Raw genomic sequence first — 18,034 nt, forward strand, 5'->3', positions numbered from 1 at the left:
AGCAGTTCAGATGCTAACCTCATCCAGAAACTCCTTCACAGACACACCCAGATAAAGTGTCTGCAGGCTCCCCCTTTTGGTAGCTGCTTAGGAGAAGTTTCTTGGGCTCCTGGGGAAGCAGGTGAGCCTCTAGGTCAAAACTCCAGAGGCCAAGTTCAGAAGAGGCCAAAGCCAGAACTCCTGATCCTTTCGCCAGTTGCAGAGCATTGTTCAGGAAAGACTGACTCACACCTCAGCAACCGATGAATTGGGCATTGGTTTCCAGTTATTTCTTAGAGTGGACGTGTATCTTTGTGGGTGAAGAATATGGTCCCTACAATATAGAAACGTAGAGAAAGTCATTCTGTGTTGTCCTTTGACCTGCTATTTGTACTATATCCTCTTTATAAAATTCTTTGAGTTAAGTCCCATTTTATTGCCATCAAGCCCCACAAGGATGTGACAGAGAAAGATCATGTTGGGAACTGGGAATTAAATGGTAAGGACAAAGTCAAGGGGGGATGGTGCTGTCTGGGCTCCCAGACTGAAAAGAATCTGCTCGGTCCCTCTTCCTCTGGGACGGGCAGTCCCACCTTGATGGCGTGGCTTCCTTTACCCTGTTTGCTTCTTCTGATTCTCCTACCTTTAGGTGATCCCAGAGACAGGCAGAACTGGGGCAGCCATTAAAATAGCGCATCAGCATAGGGAGGGAGGGAGGGGAGAGAAACTAGAGCCACATGCAGCCAGCACATGGTCCTGCCCGAGAAATCAGGTCTTAAAGGAGAAGGTTGCAGTTTTGGGAAATGAGAGGTCTGTCAGGCCCCAGAACACAAAAATTCTTAATTTATATTGCAAGGTCAGTGTGGCCATGGATTGGGAAGGCCATTTGCCACCATGCTCCCTCAGTGGCCCCCCTAGTCAAATGGGTAGGACCTAAAGAAATCTGAAGGGGCCCAGTTAACCTGACCTAGGAAAATGCTGGATGCACATGACCGTGTGCAGGTTCTTGGGGTCACTGTGTTTTCAGCTACCAATGGGCTTTACCTGAAGAGCTGCACTTACCTGTGAAAGGGATCACAGGTGGTGAATGTGGATTTGTCTTCTCTTGGGAGCTCCTGTCTCTGATACAGCAAGTGGATGGCAAAGAATTCCCACCTGAGCAATGTGCTTATTGACTGGCAGGAAGCAGCTGGACTGGCTGATCAGTCCTCAGCTCTCCTGGCTGTGTCATCATTGAGCTGATTGATGACGAGAGAAAGAGGAAATTGGGACTCATTAGAAGTGTTCTCTTGGCTGCTTTTGATTGGACCCCGTAGCAGCATTCACTTGGTAGAGCCCAGCCCTCAGAGTTGCAGACACATTCTCTACAGTGCTCTGTCATTTGCTTGCTCCTCATTTTCAGGGATGGGCTGAAAAGGACAAGGAACCAGAAAGTTCCCTGCCTCTGCCTCTGCCTCTGCCTCTGCCTCTGCCTCTGCCTCTGCCTCTGCCTCTGCCTCTGCCTCTGCCTCTGCCTCTGTCTGGTGGGAGGAACTTACAGCTGAAGGCGCACCATAGCCCAAGCTGGCCAGCAAGCCTGAGCTAACAGGCACCTCCCCTCATGTCAGGGAGAGCAAATGGCAGCTACAACCTGTGCAGAGCACCCCATGGGAATGAGGAAGCACCTCGCCTCCAGGGCATGTCGGGCAGAGTCTGGGCAGGTGGTGTTAGGGAGCAGCCTAAAGACTCCACTTGTAGCTTCCTCCTGAAGCGAAATCAAGCACCTCTTAGCCGCTCCTCCCGAGTGCTGGTGAAGGTGTCTGAGGGAGTTTGCTGGGGCTGATCGTGTGTCTGCAATGGTTCTGCACACCTTTGGTTTATCTTTGTTTGCAGGCCTGATTTTCATTTGGCGTGGACTTTTTTCCAAAACAGCATCAAAGTTTCCTAGACACTCTAACCTTCAGATGGCTCATAAACATCACAGTATTTATCATGCCACAGGGCTGTTGGTGCTGAGTCGTACCTCGGTGATTACAGGCAGATGGGCAGCAGCATCCATCTTGACCATCAGATGGCCTGTGGGAAAGACTGGGGTCATGAGCTTTTCCCCTCAGCTCTTCATATTCTCCTGTCCCTCTTATCTTTTGCCCTTTATTTTCCACTTAAAAGTAGTTTGCAGACTCAGCATTTTACAGCCAGAGCTGCTGTAGGCTCAGTGCCAAGTGGAAAGCAGAACTCCATCCTTCCATGTTGTTAACAGAATTCTAAAAAAGAAGAAAAGAGAGAGAGACTTCCCTTTTTTTTCAGACTATGTGATTATCCAAGGCCTTGAGCGTTTAGGGAGAAACTGCTGGGGCCACTTGGAAGGTTTGAAATGAGTGTTCGTGGATGCCTCGAACTTGTGTTCTTCTGGGCATTGTGTCTGCTCCTCCTGTGCTGCTCGGCTGAGCATGGCGTGATGAGGAGGCTCATAGGTTCAAGGCTCAGGCTCCATGGGTGTCCTGCCAGCTCTGGTTCGTCCTGGCTGCTTTAACCTTGAAGAAGCTGCTTAATCTTCTGGGCCTCGATGCGCTCATCTATAAAGTAGTGTTGATGGCAATACTTACCTTATGTTTCTGTTCTCATAAATAAGACACTCAAAGTAAAGTGGCTGTTCGTAGTAACAACTCAACTAATGCCAGTGGTTGTTTATTCCCATACGCAAAAAGCTAGAGACAGCTGTTGCATTGGCAGTGTGGAAAGAGTCCACAGTGGTGGTGGCGCTGTAGTGGCTTGCCAGGATCCAGCAGAGACTGTGGGTGTGTGGTGCCTGCCCACAGTGGTGGTGGCGCTGTAGTGGCTCGCCAGGATCCAGCAGAGACTGTGGGTGTGTGGTGCCTGCCCACAGTGGTGGCACTGTAGTGGCTCACTGGGATCCAGTAGAGACTGTGGGTGTGTGGTACCTGCCCGCAGTGGTGGTGGCACTGTAGTGGCTCGCTGGGATCCAGCAGAGACTGTGGGTGTGTGGTGCCTGCCCACAGTGGTGGCACTGTAGTGGCTCGCTGGGATCCAGCAGAGACTGTGGGTGTGTGGTGCCTGCCCACACTGGTGGCACTGTAGTGGCTCACTGGGATCCAGTAGAGACTGTGGGTGTGTGGTACCTGCCCGCAGTGGTGGTGGCACTGTAGTGGCTCGCTGGGATCCAGCAGAGACTGTGGGTGTGTGGTGCCTGCCCACAATGGTGGCACTGTAGTGGCTCACTGGGATCCAGTAGAGACTGTGGGTGTGTGGTGCCTGCTGGCCACCCCCCCACACACTACGCTGGGTCTCTCCTGTTCCCCCTTCCCCAAGCTTGACGCTGATGATTGCGCTCAGCGTTTGTTAAGCTTCTTTTCAGAGTGCTTTCTTGCTTCTTATCTCTTGAAAGAATGAGGCAAATTCCACCATTTTTCAAATGAGAAAACAGGTCTAGGTGATAGATTATTTGCCAGGGTCTTAAGGCTGGAAAACCCCACTCATAATAGGCCCTGAGTTTTTCCTTGAGCTTTGTCAAAATGAAACAGAAACACCTAGAGATGGATGGTGCAGGGGTGACTGTTTTAGCTAAAATGTGGGTCTCTCATCTTCCTACGGTTGGTCTTCCTCTCCAGGGGTGATCTATCTCTACCTCCCTCTTTCTTCCCTGATGGAAAGAACTTTGGATTCAGAGCTTTAAAAAAAAAAAAAAAAATCGGAGCCTTGTCTCAGTTCCACTTCCTGGGTTGTATGACCTTGCGTGGCTTAGGCCTTGCCAGAGCCTCTGAGCCTGTGGATCTCGAATCTTTCATTTCCGGGGCACAAATGCTCAGTGACATCCCCTTATAGACCCTCTCGTTGGATCACCTGCTTCCCGGCACCTTAGCTATGACAGCCCCTCCCCCTGCACTCCAGGAGTGGAGTGGGAGTTATCAGCAAAGCAAGTAGCACAGGAGGTGCAAGGCTTTTTGTTGGTATGAGATTACTTTACCACCTCACAGTGTCAGTGTCTGGGCCTGCGGTCAGAGGGCTTGTTCTGGGGCACAGTCATCCTGGACAGCCCTCAGCCTGCAGACAGGGTTGTAATGTGGCAAGTGTAAAGCAAGCAGCTTGTAGCCTTTTAAAATGTTGCAAAACCTTGGCCTTTTGAGTTGGGAAATAAAAAGAAAACCCTATGTGAATGCAGAGGCACTTAGGTTAGACATGAAGATCTTTCTATGAGAATCAAGTCCACGGCCTCTTGTCTCCGTCACATGTTGCTGGGTCTGCACATTGCTAAACTGGGTTAAAAATAATCAGCCTGGCGTGTTTTAGATCCATTTCTGCCAGAGAATGGGGGTTGGGATCCCCTTTGTCCCCAAGTTTGTTTTTGGTCTTCTGGTTTTGTTGTAACGGGTTTGTAACCACCCAGGGCCCTTTCTAAGGTTGGGAGCACGGGAGCTCTGCCAGGGAGCGAAGGGTCCACTTCGTCTGCATTTACGAGAGCCTGAATGTTCTGTATGGTCCTGCAGGTCTCAAAGCACTGTCAATAAAAAGATGAGGACCTGCAGGTTCCGAGCACAGTGCTCACGCCTCTGTCCTTGAACCTCTAGCAGTTGACCTGCGTACCTGGCCTTGTGTCCCATTTCATAAGAACTGTTGTTGACAGTCATCAGCAGTGTCCAATAAAGCTGTGGTTAGGAAATTTAACTGAAAGGGAGCACAAGAGTCAAATGTTCACAGCTGTGGCGAGATGCGCCGTGTTAGGAAGTCTGGGTTGGTGGAGGGGCAGCTGCCACCCTCGCCACAACGGAGAGACCATGATGTGCACTGCCAGACGCGGGATTGTCGGTGGCGGTGCCTCTCTTTGGGAGAATTTACATGGGAAAGAATCGATCCATTTAAAACTGATTTCAATAAATAGATCGAGATTAGGTTTTCTTTCCTTCTTCTTCTTCTTCTTCTTCTATTTATTTATTTATTTATTTTTTATTTGAAGGGTATAGTTACCGAGAGAGGGAGAAAACAGTTCACTCCTCAAATGGCGCCAATGGCTGGGGCTGGGCCAGACTGAAACCAGGAGCCAGAAACTCCATCAGGGTCTCCCACAAGGGTGGCAGGGGCCCAGGCACTTGGGCTGTCTTCCGCTGCTGTCTGTGGTGTGTAAGTAGGGTGCTGGATCAGAAGTGGAGCAGCTGGGACTTGAGCCGGTGCTCGTAAAGGATGCCTGCATTGTGGGCAGTGGCTTATCCCAGTGTGCCACAACGCCAGCCTCAGGCTTAGGGTTTCTTAATAGAATTCAGCTCAGAAGATTCTCAATCAAAAATTCACCAATAAATTCTGATGAAACTCTTTGGTTGTATAAGCACCCAGAACCTCCTTGGGAATAAAAGGACAGGACCATGGTATCCTGTGTTTGCCTAGCACCACACCACAGCTGTTACGAAGTAACATTTGGAAGCACTAGAGTGCCACCCCACTTCTCAAAGGACAGCTGCCTTGGCCGTGAAGGAGGCGGTGGGTATGCAGGGTATGCAGGTGCGCCTCCGTGGAGCAGGGTGGTTATCTGCGTGTCTTGCTTTGCTGCCCCCTATCCCACCATCCACTAGATCACTTTGAGAAGGAGCCTTAAAAAAACAAACAAACAAACAAACAAACAAAAAACCTCAGAACTCAAATTGGGTATCAGTTACCTCTGTTAATTGTTAACAAGGGGCGTAAGGTGGGGAAACCCTTCACGAAAGTTGGGAGTCCAAAGCTGTGATAAAAAGGCAAACCTCGAGTGATTTAATGAAGAGGAAGTTGGGTCTGGGGTCTGTCCAGGTTGTCATTCTCCACATTGACTCTGACCCTACGTGGCTTTGGTCATGGGAGCTCGTCCATGTCTTCTGTGGACATCCTGGGTTTGGAGCAGACCTTTCATCCTGTTTCTGTCTCTTTCAGGTTTCAAGTGCCCCATTTGCTCCAAGTCTGTGGCTTCCGATGAGATGGAAATGCACTTTATAATGTGTCTGAGCAAACCTCGCCTCTCCTACAATGGTAAGGGCTCGGCCGGCTTCCCCAGCCTCTGACAAAGGGTGGATCCATGCAACATCTCCACCCCACCTTCCAGTAGGAACAGCTGCGTGGTGAGGAACTGGCTCTCAAGTCCATGGCACTGGGAAGGCCCTTGGTGGCTCAGTTTTCTTCTGTCTGTGCCCTTGGTTTTGTAGCCTCTGGTTGGGAGACACAGCCATTTCCTCACCTATGTGCACACCTGACTGTGCTGGGTCCCAACGTAGCTGGACTCACTGGAGGAGTCAACAGAGGGGCCGGTGGGGAGCAGCCTTTCTCCTCAGGGATGTGCTGGGAAGGCGCACGGGTGCCAGGACGCCTGGTAATCTCTTCCTGCTTTGCAATTCAGGGGAGCACCTGTGGCTCTGGCAGAGAATTCGAGGAAGTAAGCGCATCCAGGGGCGCTCTGGGAACTAAAATGCTGACTCTACCGTCTTGTCCCACCAAGGCTCCTGCCTGGGAGGCTGCTTGAGTATGGCAAGGACTAGGATCATGGGGCTAGGCGCTCCATGACACCAGGTCATGCTAACATGGCATCTCTGGGGACAGAGGAGAGTGTGGCGTGCTGTAAGCATTGGAGTTCTCGCTGGTCTGAGTGCAGATGCCCTCCACCACTCACTGACTGGGTCTCACATGAGTTGTCCTGCTTCGTGGAGCCTCAGTTCTCTGGTCCAGAACTGGGGGTGGCCCTGCCTGGTTCTCGGGACTGTGAGGGCTGGGAAGGGCAGGGTACACAGAGCCCTTGGTGCAGAACTCCATGGTTGGGGCTTAGGAGGTGGAAGCTATCATTGTAGACAACACCATCAAGGGATTCTTTTTTCTTTTTTAATGTTTATTTATTTATTTTCATTACTTGAAAGGCAGAGAGAGAGAAATCTTCCATCCACTGGTTCCCTCCCCCAAATGCCCACAACAGCCAGGGCTGGGCCAGGCCATAGCCAGGAGCCAGAAACTCCATGCGGGCCTGCCACGTGGGTGGCAGGGGCCCAAACCCTTTAGCCATCAATCAGCCTCCATCCAAGTGCACATTAGCAGGGAGCTGGATTGGAGGAAGAACAACTGGCACTCGAGCCAGCACTTCTGTATGGGATCCAGGCATCCCAAGCGGTAGCCTACCCTACTGCTCCGCAGGTTTGCCCAGTAGACTAACTGCCCCCTGCCGCTCAGCCTGTGCCGCTGGGGCCGTGTGGTTTTCCAGTCCCGTGGGTTCCGTCTGTCCTCTAAAGTACGTTCCTCAGAGATTGACCGTGGATCCCAGCACACCTCCTGCCTTCTGGGTAAAGTCCGAGCCACGGTCAGGAAGAGAACTCCCGAGTTGCTGAGAGGTCTGAGGACTCGTTCGTCACCACCCTCCTTACCCCCTCTTCCTGACCGTGAGCATCTCCTGGGACGTCTGCTGCACAGGTTCCCCAGCCCCAGTGTGCTCCTCCCCACCCCTACACCATCAGCCGGCGGGGGGGGGGGGGGGGGGGGGCAGGCTCGTGATTCCAGAGCACTCCTGGGAATGAGACTGGAGGAATCTGACCCCAGCTGTCCTGAAAATACATCTTTCTGTTATCTCTTGGTCACTTGCCTGGTCAAAAGGTCCCAGATGCGGGCAGGCATGTCACCTACTTCCCTCAGCTGCATGCCGTCTGATGGGTACTGCTCAGGTTAGCCCGGCTGCAGCGCAGGTCACAGCCCCGCCTCAGCCTGTGGTGTTCCCTTCCCCCTCCTATCCTGTCTTGGGTCCAGGAAGCCCCTCCTCCCCAGCAGGCAGCCTTTCCTTGGCCCCTGGGTGCTGCCACGCCACACGCCTGGTGCCTCTGGAGCGGAGCTTCCCGTCGTTGTTGGGGTGTCTCCTGCAGAGGAGGCCCAGGCGCGGCTTTGTCCCGCTTGGCCATCCGCGTCGCACAGCCTTCCCAGCTGCAGCCTCTCTCCTTCCTCACATGTGGCGAGACCTCATGAGACCCCTTTTTGTCCTGTGGGTTGCTGCGAGACTTCTCTGTAGACACTGCCTCTGCTGTCAGAAGGAAACAAAGAAGCCTCAGAAGGGCTCTGCCCAAGAGGCCTCGGCTCTCGGAGTCATCAGGGAGAACGTTGCAGGAGCTGCTGTGGAGAGTCCCCGAAGTCAGGAGCGGCCCTCCCCATGCGCTCCTGCGGGGCCGGGCAGGTGAGGCCCTGCAGACCCTGGAGAGCCTCCTGGGAGAGGGAGACAAGCGTCTCTGCGTGCTCCTCTGAGTCCGCACTTGTTGGTCATCCCCTCCCCACTGGCACCCGCTGGCGGGGAGGACCCAGGAGGCCTGGCGGGTGCAGACCCCACAGAAGCCCCCCTTAGGGGAAGGCAGCTTGGCTGGCAGCCTGAGCACCGCTCCGGCTGTGTTTTTTTTTTTTTTTTTTTTCTTTTTGACAGAGTGGACAGTGAGAGAGAGAGACAGAGAGAAAGGTCTTCCTTTGCCGTTGGTTCACCCTCCAATGGCTGCCGCCAGCGCACTGCGCTGATCCAAAGGCAGGAACCAGGTGCTTCTCCTGGTCTCCCATGGGGTGCAGGGCCCAAGCACTTGGGCCATCCTCCACGGCACTTCCCTGGCCACAGCAGAGAGCTGGCCTGGAAGAGGGGCAACCGGGACAGAATCCGGTGCCCCGACCGGGACTAGAACCCAGTGTGCCGGTGCCACAAGGCGGAGAATTAGCCTAGTGAGCCGCAGTGCCGGCCGCTCCCGCTGTTCTTATCTCCCAGTCTCTCCCTGGTGCTTGACGAGAGAGAGAGAGAGAGAGAGAGAGAGAGAGAGAGAGAGAACACACATACATGCACGCTCCTCGTCTGTAGTCCTTGTTTCTTCTCAGACACCTGACCTTTCCGGTCAGAGGACGGCATAGGCGCCCAGGTTTGTGTGTGGAGTGGAGTCTCCAGAGCGTGCCTGGGGCCTGGTCTAGTTTAGCTAAAAGCAGAGTCTCTCAGGGTCACTAGCAGGAGCTCTGGGTTTGGTTGCTTTTCCAGGAACGTGTCTTGCCCCTGATTGCTCATCAGCCTGGCCTCACCTGCTTCATGTTACCTTCTCTATTTAAAAAAAAAAAAAAAGGGGTGGGGGAGATGGGGGAAAAGACTTGAGTCTCTGAGGCTTGAGCTCCTGGCGTCTCTCTGGGAAGGGGCAAGGCGAGGTCTTCTCAGAGGATAGACGTTCTCTTCTCTTCGGAGGATGCGCTAGAACTCGCAGCCTGGGTCCTTCCCGTCTGCACTCGTGCACTTTCTGCAGTTGCTGGCATCAGCTGGGCAAGTTTTCGGAAAATTTACGATGGTTACATAAGATGAAATTCAGTTAACCACCAAAGGAAAAAAGTAGAACCCTCCCAAATGAGGCAGATAGAAAGTAGTATTTTTCTTATTAAGAGAGTTGGCCTGAGCCTACGCATAGCTGGAAGCCTCCAGTAGCTGCCTGCCAGACATTAAAAAAAAGAAATAACTTAGGCAAGACTAGTTTAACTGGTTCAGCCAGTACCCAACAGAAATGTGAAGACCAACACCTGAGCTCCTGGGCCAGCCCCTGGCTTGTGTGTGCCCTGTGCTGCAAAGCACTGTTAAACCTCTGTCCTCCTGAGCGCCTTCCAGGGGCTGCCATGAACCCGCAGGCAGTGGCTGTGGGAGGGCCTGTGGCAGGTGTAAGGTGCTCAGCTGGACTGGGCCTTTGCATTCTCTCCCTTCCCAGCATCTGTGGCTGGGACGGGGGAAACGAGCCATGAAGGATGTGCACTCAGATTCCAACCCGCAAATTGCCAGGGCAGCAGAGCAAATGCCGGGATGAGGATCTGACTTTGCTTGAACGGAAGGGAATCCAGTGGGCCTTCCAGATGAATGACTGTTGAGGGGGCGCTCGGGGCTGCTCTGTGGCTGGCTGGGAGAGTCTGGTGGGGGCAGGTGGTTGGCCGACAGAATCGAGCTGAGTGTGGCCTTGTGTGCTGTCAGTGCACGTCCTCCTCAGCCTTACTCTGGAGCACAGACCCATGCCAGCTCCCTGGGTCATGATGCCCACCCCTTCCTCTGCCACAGGTCAGGGCCCCCTTCTTCAGGGTTCTTGAATGCTGTCGTACACACTCTCTTTAAGGGAAAGAGTCTGGCTTCTCTAATAACAGAACCCCCTGCTACATCTAGCTGCTTATCTGCCCTAAGTCTCCTGCTCTCAAAACCCTGTGGTAGGGGCCGGCATTGTGGCGTATCAGGTTAAACCTCCACCTGCGACGCCAGCATCCCATATGGGTGCTTGTTCGAGGCTGGGCTGGTCCACTTCTGATCTAGCTCCCTGCTGACGCACCAGGGAAAAGCAGTGGAAGATGGCTCAAGTGCTTGGGCCCCTGCACCTACTTGGGAGAGCTAGAAGAAGCTCCAGGCTCCTGGTTTCAACTGGCCCAGCCCCAGCCATTGCAGCCGTTTGGGGAGTGAATCAGAGGATGGAAGACATCACTCTCTCTCTCTCTCTAACTGTGCCTTTCAAGTAAATAAAAAATAAATTTCAAAAAAAAAAAAAAAAAGAACCCATGGTCAGGGTGGAATTATCATGCCCTTTCACAGGCCTGGGAAAGCCGAGTCCTCACCAGGACCAGCGAGTTTGCCCAGCCCCAGAGCTATTGTTAGGTGCTGGGCTTAGCAGCTATGGAGGATCTGAGCCCGTGCTCCTCTGGGAGAGAAGGAGGAGAGCAGGGGGAAGCAGCTCACCCAGGACTCCCAGCACCTGCTGACCAGGTGCACTGACCATGAGACCGACCCCCACTGGGCACGCGAGAAACAGGAAAGCGGGAGAGTGAAGCCTGCAGGGCCTGACCCAGGTGGGGAAATCAGAAAGGAGTGGTTGAGAGAGAGGAGCAAGTGGGGGTGCCACAGGTGCCTCTGCAGCGTGAAGCGTCCCGGGCTAGACGTCCTCAGGCTGTTCTCTTTGCAGCCCAGAGCCCAGAGGTGGTGGAGTGGCAGGGACACTCTGTGCTCAAGGTCTCCCCTCTGCCTGGAGAGCAGAGCACCCCAGATTTCCTGGGAAAGGAGCCAGCACGGCTTGGCATTGGTGGCACTACCCTGTCCTATCCCCTGGCAGACAGGCCAGCAGCTCTGCGCATGCCAAGGAGTCCGTAAGAACAGGCGCCTTTCCACACCTAGGCAGGAAACGAGGCCGGGAGGCAGGACTTGTGCCTGTGCGTCATTTGTTAGGGGTTTTCCCTCTGGCTCCCGCCTTCTCCTTGCTCAAGGAGAAATGTGTGTGTGTTTTCCTGCTCAGCCACTGGCTCCAAGCTGCAGAGCAGCCTTCCCTCCCTGCCAGTGGGCAGAGTGTGTGTGCAGCTGTTTACTCCCCCAAGCCACCAGCAGCTCTGGGGGTCCTCTGGAAATGTGGTGTCAGAACCCTGTGCAGGGAGCCAACCACTGGCATCATGGAGGGCAGCGGTGCAGCTCCCTCAGCCTGACCGGTTCATGCTGGGCTCTGGGGCTCCATACACACTTCAGGCCTGCACACAGTCGCACAGGGGATAAGACTTGAAGCTACCTGTGAGATGGGTGGTGGTTTCCAGCCTCAAGGGAAGACCCCCATCTAACCCCGTCCCTTGGGGAAGAGAGGCAGGGCGGCCATGTGGAAGAACTTGGGCTTGGGAGGCAGGGCCACTAGTGCCCCGTCACCGCCACCACCAGAGTCCTCAGGATCCCAAAGAGGGCCGTCTGTGAGGTTGCGGGCGTCTAACTGGCCCAGAGAAGTGGGAGCTCTGTTTCCCCTTCCTCTGTGGCTTTTCTGAGACAAGTAACAACTGTCTGAAGTGCTGCCCTCCCCCCACCCTGGCATCGCACCTCCCTTTTGGGCTCCAGAGCTCTTTGACTGCCCTGCCTTGGCTCCCCGGTCTGGTTGGAAGGACATCGCTGGCACCACCTGGCAGCTGTGCCAGGCCAAGCACACCTCTCTGAGCAGCGACATCGGTTGGCTTTGTGCATGGGAAGCAGGAGGCTTGGAGGGGCTCAAGAGGCACTGTGAGAAAGTGGAAAGCTCAGCCGTGGTTCCTGGGTTCTCAGCAGCCAGCGTTTGTAGAGCCCCTCTGTGGGGGGCCTGGGTACCCCAGCGGGCGTCTGCAGCGTGGCCGCAGCCTGGGCTGGGGTCCCCACCACGCCTCACCTCCAGCAGCAGGCAGTGGGCTCGCAGCCAGTGAATGTGGGGGAGAAACCAGCTGATAGGCAGGCTTCCACCACTTCTACCTCCTGCAGGGGCGTCTGGAGGCTGCTGCTCCCCGGAGTTCCTGGGGTGGGGACGGGGAGTTCTGCTCCACCCACTCAGACGTCTTGCTGGGTCTGTGCTCCTCCTGCCTTCCACTGTGGAAGGACGCTTGGACGCTCGCTGCTCCCTGGGCACTGGGCGAGATGCGAGCACTGCTGACTTTCCCATGCTGCCGCCTGCCAAGCCTCCCCATCCCCCGTGGCCTCCAGGTGGTCTATGCAGCCAGTGGCTCTGGGTCTGAATGCAGTGTGCTCCCTGCCATGTGCCAGCCTGGCGGGCACCACGCAGCACTGCACATAATGCTGCTTCGTGAGTGATCAGGAAAAGGCTGCATCTAACCTTCGGCCGTGCAAATCTAAGTCCTTGAGCATGGACCTTCCACGCCAGGACAAGAAAATGTTTGGCCCTTGTGCCCCCTGCCCTCTCCCCTTCCCTCGTGACGTTCTGATGTTCGGTGTGAGAAAAGGAGAGTCGAGCCCAGGAGGAAAACCCCAGAGCCTGTCTCCTGGGCCCCTGCATTCGGCACTTCCAGGGCCCAGGTGTGCTCCTGGGGCTGAGGCAGATGCAGGGAACACCACTGGGGCAGCGCGCTGTCTGGGACCTGAGTCACCAGTCAGGAGGGGACGCGCAGGGGGAAATGCGGTGATGTCGCTGCACGGGGAGCCAAAGGCTGGGCTCCAGCTGCGTCTGTTGTGTGAGATGCCCGAGCCAGAGCAGAGATAAGCATCCAGGCCTGTCTACGGGGCCGCTCTGCCTTCTGCTGAGCTGTCTCCCTCCCATGCTCGTTGAGTTTTTCCTCCAGTGCTTCATTGTGGGAAACGCCATGCAGGAGCAGGCCTCGGCTTAGAAGCTAAGCTGCCCACATCCCACGTTGGAGTGCCCAGGTTCAGCACACTCCTGAACCCCTGGTTGAGGTCAAAATGGGTGACTTCCTCATTCACAAACCCGGAATAAAACAGGGTGGGCGCCCTGCCTGGCTCCTGAGGTGACTTCCTCATTCACAAACCCGGAATAAAACAGGGTGGGCGCCCTGCCTGGCTCCTGAGACAGTGAGGTTCCAAGGAAAGCGTGCACCAGCATCGCTGTGTGCGTCGCCGGCAGGGCCCTCGCACGGCTGCTGGTGCTGAGGAGCCGAGCCTGCTAGGGCCCTCCTCTCTCCCTGGACACCACTCGAGGTTTCCCCCGTGGCTTTGGAGGCTGAGTATCCCTCTGCCCAGTCCCTCTTTCACTGCCCTTCAGATAGAGCGTTAACCCAGGTCTGTCGGCTGTCTTCTTTGGATGTAGACTAGGCTTTCTCCATAGACTGTCTCCTTATCCCACTTATTTTTTTAAAATATTTATTTGTTTATTTAAAAGTCGAGAGTTACAGAGAGAGGGAGAAACAGAGAGAGATCGTCCATCTACTAATTCACTCTCCAGATGGCCACAACAGCCAGGGCTGGGCCAGCCCAAAGCCAGGAACCAGGAGCTTCATCTGGTTGTCCTACATGGGTGACAGGGGCCCAAACACTTGGGCTGTTGTCTGCTGCTTTTCCCAGACCATTAGCAAGGAGCTGGATTGAAAGTGGAGCAGCCAGAACATGAACTGGTGCTCAGATGATGTGCCGGCATTGTAAGAGGTGACTTTACCTGCTGTGCCACAACATTAGCCCTTCCTCATCCCAGCTCTACAACTGTGGCTTGCATCTCTGTTCCAAACCCCAAATCTACATTCCAGGGACACCTGGAGGTCACCATTAGTGTGTCCTATGTGGATACCTCGAGTTCCCCTCTGGATTCATCACTTCCTGCCCAGGCCTGGCCCAAGTTCCCTCTCTCAGTGACCAGTGCCCACTGTGTGCCCAGATGCCCCCAGTAGCATGTGTGTCCAGTAGCTTCTGGGGTTGTGTGCAAGGTGGATGTGCCTCCAAGGCCTCAGGGGTTAACCAGACATGACTCCCGGAGTCTGTCCTTGGGGACGTGCTCTCACCTCCCCTGTGGCCCCTGTGTCTCTGTGTTCCCCTAGCAATCTCGGTACAATCCGCAGGTGCTCAGGACTGCTCCTCTACCCAGTCTCCTCCCAGCCTCAGCTGTCTCTAGGGCCCACCTCCCTGTCACCTTGGCAGAAGCCTTCCCTGAACAGTTCCCACCCTGCTTAGGAACTTGTTCGGTGTCCCTCACACTGGGGCCCCTGGGCATCATGGGGCTACCTAGGAGTGGCCGTGCTGAGTGTGCGTGACCTTGGGGCTCAGCCTCCCCAGCTAGGAGCCGCCTGAATCTCAAGACCCAGGCTTGGCCATGGTGCCTGTCCGTTCTGCTCAGACTCTTCTGGTGGGCTTTGGTAGGTGCCCGTCATCACAGGCACTTCCTTCTGCTCGTCTTCCTGGGAGGGGGAATGTGGTCTTTTTGTCCTTTTTTTTGGACAGGCAGAGTGGACAGTGAGAAAGAGACAGAAAGGTCTTTCTTGCCTGTTGGTTCACCCCCACTGGTGGCGGCATGCTGTGGCTGGCGCACTGCGCTGATCCGAAGCCTGGAGCCAGGTGCTTCTCCTGGTCTCCCATGGGGTGCAGGGCCCAAGGACTTGAGCCATCCTCCACTGCCCTCCCTGGCCACAGCAGAGAGCTGGACTGGAATAGGAGCAACCGGGACAGAATCCGGCGCCCCGACTGGAACTAGAACCCGGTGTACCGGTGCTGCAGGTGGAGGATTAGCCTATTGAGCCACGGCGCCGGCCTGTCCTCTTCTTAAAAATGGAGTTGATGGCTGGTGCCGTGGCTCAGTTGGTTAATCCTCCACCTGCGGCACTGGCATCCCATGTGGGCACTGGGTTCTGGTCCTGGTTGCTCCTCTTCCAGTCCAGCTCTCTGCTGTGGTCCGGGAGGGCAGCGGTAGATGGCCCAAGTGCTTGGGCCCTGCACCCACATGGGAGACCAGGAGGGGGCACCTGGCTCCTGGCTTCGGGTCGGTGCAGCGCTGGCCATGGCAGCCATTTGGAGAGTGAACCGGTGGAGGGAGGACTTCTCTCTCTCTCTCTCTCTCTCTCTCTCTCTCTCTCTCTCTCACTGTCTGTAACTCTACCTGTCAAATAAATTTTTTAAAAAATGGAGTTGAAATTCACAGAACAAAATTTGCCTTCCTAAAGTATACAGTTTCTGAGCAGTTAGGGTGTTCACATTGTGCCAGCACCATGTCTATCTAGTTCCGAACATCTCAGACCCCAAAAGGCACCCCCAGGTATGATTCCACTTCAGTGAGGGGTCTCGAACAGTGAAACCCAGAGCGCAGACCTGTGCTGTGCAGTGCTGTGCCTGTGGGTAGCAGTGCGGTGCTGTGCACGTTAAAGTGCTCTTGCTTAGAGGATGATGTGTTAGGTGTTCTCACCAGCAGTAAAACAAAAAGAAAACTCCCCTCACCCACAAAGCAGTCGCTCACTTCCCCTGCGCCGAGCCCCAGCCTCCTCCCCGTCTCTGCATTGTGTGTCCTGGACATTGCACACGCATGGAACACACGATAGTGACCCGTTGTGCCTGGCTTCACGCACCAGCCACATTTTCAAGGTTCGTCCATGTTGCCGCTGAGCCGTGCCGTGCTGTATGAACAGAGCACTGTTACCTGGCCATCAGTGGGTGGACACCGGGTTCTTAACATGTTTGGGCCATTACGAATTGTGCTGCTGGGAACATTCATGTACCAGCATTTGCTTGATACCTGTTTCTCCCACCTGTTCTTGCCTCATACTACGTTCCGCTCCCACAGTTTTCCAATTAGAAACCGGTGCACCTGGGCCGTGTGTGTTTAGGGGAAAGTCCATTGAAGGAGACAGCTCACCTGCTGCTGCCTCTGCTACCTGTCTTTCTCCAAGTCTTGTTCATCCTCCGTGGCCTGGGGCTTCAGTTAATCCCGTTTTGGCTCCAGCTGCTTAACGTGTCCTGTCTCCGCTGTGAGGGTCTTAAGGTCAAGGTCCCGCTCAGACTTCTGTGTCGCATGACACAGGTTGAGTCACCCACGCAGTCCCATCAGCCCCTAGGCCTGCCTCTGCCTCGGCACCACCTGCCCACTGATGTCTCCCCTGTGCTCTGTTGCCCTTGCAGACGACGTGCTGACGAAAGACGCGGGTGAGTGTGTGATCTGCCTGGAGGAGCTGCTGCAGGGGGACACGATAGCCAGGCTGCCCTGCCTGTGCATCTATCACAAAAGGTAGGAGGGCGGGGGCCGGCCCAGCTCCTCTGAGCCAGCAGCTGTTCTGTGCGCTCTGGTTGTGGAACGGTCTCCCCTCCCACCAAGGGGTCCTAGAGGGGAGGGCTCCACTGTGCCCACAGGAAGGTGGGAGCGTCCCCAGCCACTTGCCAGCGGGGTCTTTCTGGTGGGATGGCGGGAACGGAGGCCCTGCAGCTCCGACCCGCAGGGTCTTCCTGAGCCTCCTCTTCCTCCGTAGCCCCCTCCGCTCTGTGAGGTGAGAGGCAGCGAGGAGGGCGTGCTCACTGCCCTGCGCGCACCTTCTCCCTCCCCAGCGGCCAGGCGGCTGGAAGAGCCGCTACCTGTGGTGCAGGGCACAGGAGTGCTATAATTAGTGGGGCTGAGATTCGTGCAGGGCTCCAGGAGCCTTGTTCTCATTTCCAACTGGAAAGACGCTGCTCCGTTGCCCAGTTCGGGAGGATGCGCTGTGCGCCTGTGAACACTGCTGCTGCTCTGCAGCTCCTCGAGGCCGGAGCTGCTTCCTGCTCGGAGGGCTTTTCCAGGCCTCCTCAGGGCCACGCGGCACCAGGGTGACAGCCCTGCCTGGCACAGACGTGGCTGGTGCAGGGGAGGCTCATGGATGGCCAAGGTGGGGGAGTACAATTCTGGGTATGGATCCCAGCACAGAACCTGCAGTGTCCCAAGGAGGTACTAACCAGAGTTTCTAGAAAAGGAAACTCTGGCCCTTCTGAAGGTTTCAGCAAATTGTCTGCCTGGTTCCTGTCTTTGAAGTTGTCCAGACTTTGGTTTACAAATCAGGAAGTTGGCTCGGGCAGTCTCAGTTCCTCTTTGACACAGACACTCAGAGTCTGTGACACTCAGGCTGTCAGCCTTTTCCCTGGGTTGCTTTGTTAGCAAAGGGCCAGCCCCTCTTCCCACCTTCTCTGGGAACAACTTGGTGCCCAGCCGAGCCAGGTGGAGCTTGGGGCTCTCCTAACAGGTCGCCTGCTGGGGAGGGAGCCAGCCCCACGCTGCTCTTTGACCCAAGAAGGGACTCTCCCAGGTCCACAGCGACTGGAGCCATGGGCAGGTCCACCATTCTTTGCTCCACTTCTCTGCCCTTAAGCTCTGGACATGGTTGATTCTCAGCATGGGGGCTGCCCTGCACAGTCTGCCTACGTCCCCTTCTCACTGGGGGCTGTGCTGCCCTCCTGGGCCCCCTCATGGCCACTCCCCCTGCTCCTGCAGTGCTAAAAGCCTGTACCCACTGTTGGCCGGCCAGTCAGCCTTGGGCTGAGCCGGCCTGTGTCTTGGTTTCTCCTTTCTCCCTGCCTCAGAGAGTGGCATGTGATTGTTCTCTCCTGGAGTCCTTTTCGGGGGCGATGCAGGAAGGCCTTGCTCGGGGAAGCCTGAGGGTCTCCTGACCCTGGGAAAGCGCCCCCTTGGAGGGAGCGGCCTGGCTAAGGTGCTTTCCTCTTGCCACCCTGCCCCTAGCTGCATAGACTCGTGGTTTGAAGTGAACAGATCTTGTCCAGAACACCCTGCGGACTGACCCTGCCGGGCTTGCTTGCTGACTGCTCTCAAAGGTGAGCCCGTGAGTGGGGTGCTTCAGCTCCAGGCTCGGGGTCGTGTCACTGGGGGGTGGGGAAGCTGGGCTGCCCTTACACACCCCACCA

General features: G+C 55.5%; 1 protein-coding gene across 4 annotated transcripts in view; it reads left to right on the top strand.

The window, feature by feature from the left end:
• The window catches only part of ZNRF1 (zinc and ring finger 1), a 121,768-nt gene that overhangs the window by 99,878 nt on the left and 3,856 nt on the right, over positions 1–18,034 (top strand). For all 4 annotated transcript variants that reach the window (XM_051847304.2, XM_070062745.1, XM_051847305.2 and 1 more), the window contains exons 2-4: positions 5,875–5,970; positions 16,274–16,379; positions 17,853–17,944. In XM_051847304.2, coding sequence (XP_051703264.1) covers positions 5,875–5,970; positions 16,274–16,379; positions 17,853–17,910 — 260 coding nt within the window. In that variant the 3' untranslated portion in view covers positions 17,911–17,944. The remainder of the gene's footprint in view (positions 1–5,874; positions 5,971–16,273; positions 16,380–17,852; positions 17,945–18,034) is intronic.

The sequence above is a fragment of the Oryctolagus cuniculus genome, chromosome 18 (genome assembly GCF_964237555.1).
Source record: "Oryctolagus cuniculus chromosome 18, mOryCun1.1, whole genome shotgun sequence".
Lineage (NCBI taxonomy): Eukaryota > Metazoa > Chordata > Mammalia > Lagomorpha > Leporidae > Oryctolagus > Oryctolagus cuniculus.